Source organism: Nanorana parkeri, unplaced genomic scaffold (genome assembly GCF_000935625.1).
Source record: "Nanorana parkeri isolate BGI_ZX_2015 unplaced genomic scaffold, ASM93562v1 scaffold677, whole genome shotgun sequence".
Taxonomy (NCBI): Eukaryota; Metazoa; Chordata; class Amphibia; order Anura; family Dicroglossidae; genus Nanorana; species Nanorana parkeri.
The window spans coordinates 817,933-827,555 of NW_017306945.1; the positions used below are offsets into that span (position 1 = coordinate 817,933).

The 9,623-nt window shown below is 42.3% G+C and overlaps 1 protein-coding gene across 1 annotated transcript in view; it reads left to right on the forward strand.

Annotated features, from left to right (window-relative positions):
- The window catches only part of GALM (galactose mutarotase), a 36,659-nt gene that overhangs the window by 3,263 nt on the left and 23,773 nt on the right, over positions 1-9,623 (forward strand). The window contains exon 2 of the mRNA XM_018563573.1: positions 4,019-4,230. Coding sequence (XP_018419075.1) covers positions 4,044-4,230 — 187 coding nt within the window. The 5' untranslated portion in view covers positions 4,019-4,043. The remainder of the gene's footprint in view (positions 1-4,018; positions 4,231-9,623) is intronic.

Consider the following 9,623-nt stretch of genomic DNA (forward strand, 5'->3'; position numbering starts at 1 on the left):
GCTGCCTGGCCTGCCGTATGCCACTGCAGCGCAGTCCGCCCCTGTCAGTGGGCCCCCCTAGCCTTGGGCCCTGTGGTGGCAGCACCAGCTGCACCGCCAGTAGGTCCGCCCCTGCACACACACAAAACACACTGCAAAAAAGGTTTCTTTTTTTCCATTTAAAAAAAAAAAAGATCTATCCAGTCTCCATACCTTACGAGAACTGGAGTGGATCCTCAGCCTGGGGTCCAATGTCGGCTGCTGTGCTGTGACAGAGCACCATCCATACGTAGATTACATGCCCTGTAGAGCCAGAATGGGAAGTCATTCCGGTCCAGGCGCCTCTACAGGGCACACAAGGGAGCTGTAAGCAATTCACGTATGAATGTAGCTCCCTCATGGCCATACCCCTAGCCCACCCCCACCTCAAGCTGACACTTGGTGCCGGGCAGCATATACTGAATGGCTGCTTGGTGCAAGAACTTCCCCCTGCCATGCTAGGGGGGAGGCTGAGGAGCCTCCCACCTAGCGCAATGTAAGGCACACGGCGACGCACATTTGGGTCACAACCCACCAGTTGAGAACCATGACACTACAGCATGCTTCCCAAAATACACTGAACATTCCATATCATGCACCTCCTTGTTTCTAGTGCAATGTACCGCAATATATTACACTCTACACTTTGTAGCATGCACCCTGTTTCACTGAGCACTTTGTAGCATGCAGCTGTTACACTCAGCACTGTGTAGCATGTGCCATGTTACACTCAGCAATGTTTAGCATGCATCTTCTTACACTCGACACTTTGCAGCATGCTCCCTGTTACACTCAGCACTTTTTAGTATGCGTCCTGTTACACTCGGCACGTTGCAGCATGCATCCTGTTACACTCATCTTGTATACCCTTTTCTGTTCTGTCTATCCCTTTTCTTTTTTTTTTTTTTTATGATTTTAACTATTATCTTTTATCATTTTTATTGTGCAGATAAAAATCAAGTGTGATACAAAGGACTTTGGGAGCACAAATGTGTAAATATTGATTTGTAAAGGGCCTCTAATAGCAGGCATTTCAAGCAATCTCATGTAATATGTTTCCAGTCTATGGCTGTCTCCTGAATAGCTTGGGCTTGTTGTGAACTCGATTTGCCTGACTGACTGACTGGCAGTTGCGATGGGGGCATTCCTGCCCCTTTTTAACTTGTAGCTAAAGTTGGGGTGGAGAATGTGCCTGCAGCAACTGATTGAGCTGGGCGTGGGTGTGTGGGTTACAGTTTTCAAGGGGCTTGGGGAGACCTCAGACAAAATGGGTTTGCACCAAGCCCAAGCTTGTCACTACTTCTGAAGCATGTCCCCATTTCCAACAAACTCCCATCCCATACAGCACAATACATCCAGCCCATATACCCACCACATCTCATATGCTACCAAGAGCTCTCATTAGTGAATCAGCAGGCTGTTGCTTAGCTATTGAGCAGGTCTGCATCATCTGGCCAGCAGCCTTCATTTTCACTTGGGTCTTAACACTTTTTTTGTTTCTCTTCCTTCTTCACTGCACTTTAGCTGCCTTTTCTGCTGCTAATGGGACACAGTAATGGTCTGTTTGCCTTTAGTTATTAGATATTAGTCAATTATCACATTTTCAATAATTTATTGTAGCAGTTACATAGGTTCACTTCACAATAATAAAAAATAATTAGGCGTGTTTGGAATTAGTACGTACTAAACATTCCGACTAGTACACTGAATTAAAGTGAAACTGCAAGGATAAATTAATGGCGAGTCACAATATACAGCGTACAGAGTAACACCTTCCAAAAAAGCGGTTTCTATTTTCGTTAAATAGCAGTGTTTGAGCTCTAGTCAGTAACTATACCTGAGATGATGTTATCAGTCTGCTGCAGCCTGGAGGAAGCGTTTCCTCTCCATCTATGATTAGACTGCTATATATTTTAAAACTACAGGAAAGTGTCATGGTATTGGTAATGAAAAGAATAGTTCAAATTATTTAATTTTTTTGCATTTACATACATTTTAACCTGAAAAGAATGTCTAATGCTAGGGCCACGCTAAATCCCAATTGAACTATAAAATGCTGGGAATCTATTTAGGAAGAATTAAAACAATCTGCTAATTCTTAAGGTGCCCATACACCTTACGATTATCGTACAAAACTTTCCGTCCGATGATCGAACCGTCGTACGATTTTCGTACGACGGCCCCATCCTGCAAGGTTCAATCAGCGGTAGTTTAAAAAAAAACACCTGGACGACTTGCGGTAATTGACCACAATTTATTTTCGTTTGCGCATGCGCAGTGTTAATCGTACGACTTTTGACAGACGGAAGCGCCACCAACCATGCGAACATCGTACGATCGACCAAAGTTTTCAAACATGCTTGACCGTCAAAAGTCGTACGATTGTACAGTACTATCTGTCGGGCACTCTATTCACACATTACGATTGTCGTACGAAAAGTGAGCACAGAGAGATCATATGCTTACAGAGGCACAGTTAAAACTTTACAGCAGATAGAACATAGTGTGAAGAAGGAATCTGTCTTGTAACTGTTTTGTTTCAATTGCTGATTTATGCAAAATATTGATATATTTCCTTATACTGAGGCACAGAAATGTAATCCAACATAGTTTTTTTTTTTCAGATTGGTGCAATACAGAGGATGTTTTTTTCAGTCTCTTGAAATGTAAGAAGACAAAGACTTTCCTAAGCTTACTAGGCAAGACTAGATTGAGCGTTTAAAAAAAAGGCAGGGGCTATCTAGCTAGTGAGTGTACTAACTATCACCAAACGGAAGGGAGAAACAGAGGAACATGCCAAATACAGTAACCAAGGCAAAAAACAAGCTGCTCTGGCAGCACATGGTCTGTATATACTGTATCTGAACTTTCTCATTGATACACTGTCATAGGATGTGTTTGCGGAGGATATAGCCGTGATAGCTGCTGGACAGAGGATTCTGCTCTCTCCTTCCTTCAGTTTGGTTGTTAGTGTTACTAAGATCCATTGGAACCTTTTTGGAATGAACATGAATAGGCTCTGGATTACATTTTGCTGCAGGGTCCAGTAGCTGTTCTGGAAATGTTATAGAGCAGTCAGGAAGCAGCTTGACACAAAGCAGAGAAGTTTTTTAATATTCTAACAAATATGTTGCACTTTAATTGGCAAAACACTAAGGCCATTGTTGGTCAATGACTTGAGCTGCTATGTTAAGGCTTTATGTACAAAGGCCACCTGCGTTACACACAGGAGAAATATAAACAATTTTTATGCTTCCCAGAAAATGTTTTTCTCTGTTTTAGCTGTTCCTTGGTTTAGCCACACTTACAAGTAAAACCAGGCTAAACGGTCCTGGGACACAGAAAATCTTATTTGTGTAAACGCAGCTAGACTGAATTTGCCTAGACACTGCTGAATATCTAGGTGTGCATTTAGCAATAGCAAAGTGTTATATGCTACTAAGTATGTTTAGAAATGAGCTCCAAACATGCCTAGACACATGTATTGTATTTATCATGCACATAGGGCCTTTAGGCTTCATTCCCGCTATATGCATTTAAAAAGCTTTTATAAACACATATATATGCATCTAATGAATATATTCACACCTTGCATCTAGAAGCATCATTCTGCGGTCAGTTTAACTGCGTTTAAAAAAACTGAAGTCAGGTGCATGTAGGAACTGATTTGAACTTCTAAACACACCAAAATGCATGTAAAAGCATGCAAACACATGTAAACATGTTTTGATGCTAGGATTTGGCACCATTTGCATCTAAATGTATATGCATGTAAACCTGCATAAACACATATCATTTCAAGCATCTAGAAGCAAAAAAACACAGCATCTAGCCTGTCAGATTTTCCTTAGCATATAGAGGACAAAAATGCACATGGAGTTTTGTAAAGTGTGAATGAAGCCTTAGGCTCAGAACAGAAACTGGACTTTAGCATCAACAGTCTAATTGATGAAAAGAGAAACAAATTGTAAATGCTAGACTCTATATTTATTTATTTCAGCTCACAGTCTGCTTTTGCCAGAGCAATGACATCCGTAACAAGTGATGTTTATGGGTCCCTGCCCGGAGGACACAGAGTGAGAAGGTTTCGTCTTCAGTCAGAGTCTGTCAAGGTTGAAATTATATCCTTTGGCTGTATAATAACTTGCTTAGAAACTAAAGATAGACATGGACATTTCTCAGACATTGTACTTGGCTTTGATGATTTAGAAGGTGAGTTTCAGATATCACGTACTTTAGTTATATATACACTATATTGAGGTTTGTGCATTTTGCACCTTTTAACAGTCGAAATTGTATAAACTTGCTGTATCTGGAAATTTGTATCTAAACGTAAGTACACTGCTTTAGTGCAAGTGAAGACCATAAAGACTTTTTTATGCAGAAACTTATTTATGCTGGTTGCTGTACTTGGATCTTCCACTCATCTAGTTTTTCTCTATAATGCCCCAGTATTGTTTAGGAACGTATAAACAACATTCTAAAGAGGGCCATCTTTAGCAACCATTTGCAAAGTATTTAACAAGCTTCATGTAGCTCTCTTGAAGCACTTCGAACTTGTTCACGCTGTCTGTTACCTTTTTTTTTTTATCTGCACCAAAAATGCACACACAGTAATTCTAGTGGTTTTAAATGAGGCTAGTTGATTCCATTGTGTTCAGTCCCAAGCAGAACTAATCTAAAGTTCTAAAGGGACACTTTAAAGCTTACCTGCCCAAACTGGAATTAGGCATTATTTGGAGTATTGGCTATAGCTGAAGAAAACGCTTTTCAAGCAGAGGTAAAACCTACTTGAGGTTGCTTTAATAGGCAGCACTACTATTTGGATCTGTATTCAACACTCCCAGATGGGAGATAAAGGGTGTTATAGCAACTTTAGGTAATTCAGCATTGATTAAATGTTTTTCAAATGCATTAGGAAGCTGATGCTCCTTAGATTAGCTTTTACTTGCTAAAATTAAGCAATACTTGTGTTTTTATTTCCATAAGGTAAGCTATACACGGTTCAATTTCTGCAAAAAAATTTGGCCGTGGTTGGCCTTGTCGCCACCACCCATCTCAACAAACTTTGATTGAAAAATCGATGGAGCTGGGTATTAAATTGTGTCCAATCAGATGCAGTCACTGTTCCGGTATTCTGATAGCTGTGGGTGCCGGTGGCCTGAATACAATAGCCAACCAGGGAAATTCCTCTATCTACACTGTTTAGTGTGGCAGGAGGAATCGACTCGCTTATGCCGTGAATTCCTAAGCAGCTATTTAGCCCCCCAAAACTTAACAGGCATGTGCACATAATTGGTTTGTACAGTCTGCATTGTAGTGTAGCTTTCTGTGTGCTGTTGGAAACATAGGATTAAAAAAGGAAAGAGACAAGATCAGGGCCAGCCTTAGGCCTTTAGGCGCCCTGTGCGAGAAAGCAAGGCCCTGGACAAGATAATACAACATAGTGAAAAGGGTCATGTGAATGTTCCATAAGTGGTCATGTGAAATTTCCATAAGGGTTTTTCCATATTCTAATCACCTTACAGTTGCTAGTGGTAGGTGTCCAGTTTGGTAATCCTTCCAAATTACCATTATATTACAAAAACAAAAGCACTGCTCACCTTTCATGCTCCTTTATTACCTAGGTGTTCTGTGCAATAGCGGTGCTAAACACATGGTATTGTGCATTAAGCGCGCTGCCCATGGTATGAATTAGCCCTTAATGGTTTTAAATGTGTTGTCATTTTTGATACCTATGGGAATACATTTTGTAAACAGAATAAAGACAGAATTGTTTGTCCATACCAATAATTTCTTCTTTAAGGTGTGAAGTGTCACCCAAACACTTAATGAGCATCTATAATCTGGCATCACCTCCACTGTTATGTGACAGCATTTTGGCCTAGCTCCCAATCTAAGCCCTCGTTCACACCTGAACGTTTTGTATCGCGTTGTACGCTCAACAAACGCTCTACAAAACGCTCAAAAATATAAATCCCATTGTATTCAATGGTCTCGTTCCCACCTTGGCGTATTTCCGCCCGTCCCTAATGCGCTACAAAACGGCCCACGCCTGAAAAGGTACATGTACTACTTTGGGCCGTTTTGTTGCGCGTTTCGATTGGGATACAGCCAAGTAGCCTTCGGAAACGCGCGTTTGTCGTGCGATTTTTTTTACCGCGATTCGCGGTAAAAACCGCGCGTTTGTCGCGCATATGCAATACGCCTAGGTGTGAACAAGACCTAAGTGTCACATGGGAGGAGGTTACCTGCTCCTCGATACCTGGAATTTTTGCCAGATGTGTTAGAGCCTTGGAATCCTAGGATAGGTATCAGTGAGTTGGATGGGACATGGGATTGTACACCCCATTGACACCCATCATACCATAACAATAAACTTAAATAATAAAGTAAAACACAACAACGATTGTGGAATAACTAGGCCGCGGCACCTTTATTGGGTTTTAATTAATTTAACCAATAAATAGACTTTAACCTTTATTACCAAACAGAACCACTGTTAACCATTAACAGACCACCATGCTTAGTCATCAAGACTCAAGCAGCAATAACTTACACCAACCAAATTACTGTTTACCAACCACTGTCCACCCACAAAGTGGGCGACATTACCCCATAAAGATTGACCGCGACAAGGGAAAGTACAGTAAAGGGGAGGGTGGGCGGGAAGCAGGTGAAAAGATCCAAAATGAATTGTGAAGATAATCCAGAGGTGAGTCCAGCTGGCAGTTCTGAGGTAAAATGCTGACACTGTCCAGTGACAGGAGTGACTATAAAGGGGGGAAAGATTACACTCATTGGTCAGCTGTTTTTCCCGCCAAAAGTCTGTCACCAATCCTGTGCTCAGCTGACTGAAGGTCTGTCCAGCAACTGAGGTAAATCTTCCTAGCAACAGCAGGCAGCTTGTAACCTGAAAGACAAAGCAGAAAGAACCAGCAAAGCAGTCCCAGAGAGACATGTACATGGCAGTCACTCCACACCTCTATTCACATATAATTAGTTTAAAAAAACACCTGGGTGATAGCGGCGACAATCCCATGGGGCCACTTCTCCTATTTTGCTTCCGTGGCCCTAACAATCTTTTCACATACTCTATGGGGGGAATTTATCAAAACTGGAGCAGACAAAATCTTCAGCAGTTGCCCATGGCAACCGATCAGCTTCTATCTTCAATTTGTTCAGTTAAGCTTTGAAATCGAAAGAGAGAAACAAATTGGTTACTATGGGCAACTACTTCAAATTCTGTCTGCTCCAGTTTTTATAAATTCTCCCCTATAACTTTGCCCTCTTTAGGGTAGGTTTACACCTGTGTGCTGCAGGAATGTGTTTGTTAAGGCACAAAAAAATCAAAAGTCCCCCCCCCTCCACGCCGTTTTTTTTGCCTTAGGCAGCCGAGTGAATAACATTATATATCTTTGTTATTTTAGCAGCTAGACACAAACAAGCACTTAACTGTTGCTGTGCGGTGGTAGCCCCACTGCAAGAGTTGATAAATATTGATTGGATTTGGATTTATCTTCTCATTTACTTTCTATTTTGTTAATTGATTAAAAAAAATAACACTTTTATTTCTGAAAGCATTCTTACTTTACAGCATTTTTTTCACACCTGCTTAAAACTTTTGCACAGTACTGTATAAGCCTGAAATTTAGCTTTAAAAGTTCACCCTCATCTAAAACATACACATATTTTGAAGTGTCGACACCTGAATTTGCACAGTGTGCTGACACCTCACAGGAAGCTGCTTGATGAAATGTGATGAAATCTGTCACAGAAAATATGTTCACGTAACAGAATTGCTGACAGCTGAAAATGAACAGTTACTAGTTATTTATTTTTAAATTGTGTCTATAGCGATTTCTCTGTCTGGGACAGACAAAATAATAACTTGCAGTCTTAGTTCTTCACAGTTTCTAAAAAACATCAAAGACAAGAACTATTATTACATTCAATTGCAAGAGTATTTTACAAGGGCTGGCCATAGATTGCTATTTCTCTTAACCACAAATTGGCAAAGGTGAACAGTGAATCACACAAACGTTTCCTAAACCTCTGTGATGTTGGCTTTTTAAAACAAACCTACCAGCTTGAAAGCACAGGGCAGTTGTCACATGATTGCACCAAGGTAGTTTTTATGTAGCTTGATGATTGTTTCCTGCCCTAAGGCAGTCTTCAAAATTAACAGAATTTTTACCTGACACACTACATGCTCTGGTTTGGGGTAGTGTTGTCTTCTTTTAAATGTGTCATGGAGTGTGGTGGAAACAGCAGGTGGATGGTTCTTACTGAAGCACAACTCTGGTGTGTCAGATCTTCCTCAAAGCCATTGAAAGTGCAAATATTGCGCTGCAGAGAGCAAAAAGACATGACATTTGGGATTGCCCGAACAGTGACAGACAAACTTCAAAGCAGAGTCAACTGCAGCGAAGAATCGCCAAACAGGAACAAAGTCAGAAAGGCTAGAGGTCAGAGCAGGTGGCAGGGAAGTATGGTTCTATAGCAAGCTGGAGGTAAGGGCAGAAAGCAGGCAAAAGTGGAATCCAAGGGAATTTTGAGCCAGGGCCATAGCGAAGCCAAGGTGACTGAGGCTCTCGCCTCAAAACCTGGTGTGGGGGGCACAGCCAGGGCTCAGCACGACACTGAGAACTGGGGCGGTACAGCCTGCAGCTTCTCCTCTGGATCCCCGCTGCTCTCCCCATCTGTATGTGCAGAGGCAGCGGGGATCCGAGGAGAAGTGAAGCAATGCAGCCGGCAGGGGGAGGCGGAGGAGGGAGCCGCTGTCACAGCAGCATGGCCGAGCGGTGAGGAGAGAGAGCTGCTCGGCCAGGATCTGACAGCTGGCGGCTCTCTCTCTCCTCACCGCTTGGCTATGTTGCTGTGACAGCGGCTACCTCCTCCACCCCTCCACCCCCCCTGACGGCTTCAGCGCTTCACTTCTCCTCAGATCACCTCTGCCCATAGAAGCGGGGGAGAGCAGTGGGGATCGGAGGAGAAGCTGCAAACTGTGCCACCCCTGTGTGTGGGCGAGCGGCGGAGGAACGGTACATATCATTGATAGGTACTTATCGTCTGTCTGCAGAGCAAACACTGGAGCAGACAGCTGATCACTCCAGTGTTTGTAAATAACTGGGGACACATAGTACAATGGCGCCTCAGGCGCAAAAGGAGCTAGCTACGGCTCTAGTTTGAGTCCATACTAAAGATCAATCTGAAAGTATGAAGAAGCCATATAGGTAACAAAATGAACTGACTGAATGCTCTGGCCTCAGTTTAAACATTGCTGATTGAGGCCAGGCCAGGATTCAGGAGGTTATTTCAGGAGGTAAAAATTATGACCCTGCCATCTTCATGATGAAGCAGAAATTTAAAGCCCATTTCCACCTTTGCTGAGGTATTTTTAAAAAAACATATGCCAGCAATGTTCACAGAGTGTTCATGAAGCAGGCACGTGCAGTTGCTGTATATGAACACAGAAACATAATTTTTTGCTAGCTTTCCTCTTCATAGCTTCATGGAAATGGCCGCAACTGTGCTTTGCAAGCAATGTGTGTATATTACAAGTGACCTCTCCCCCCCCCCCCCCTATTCATTAGTATTTGTAG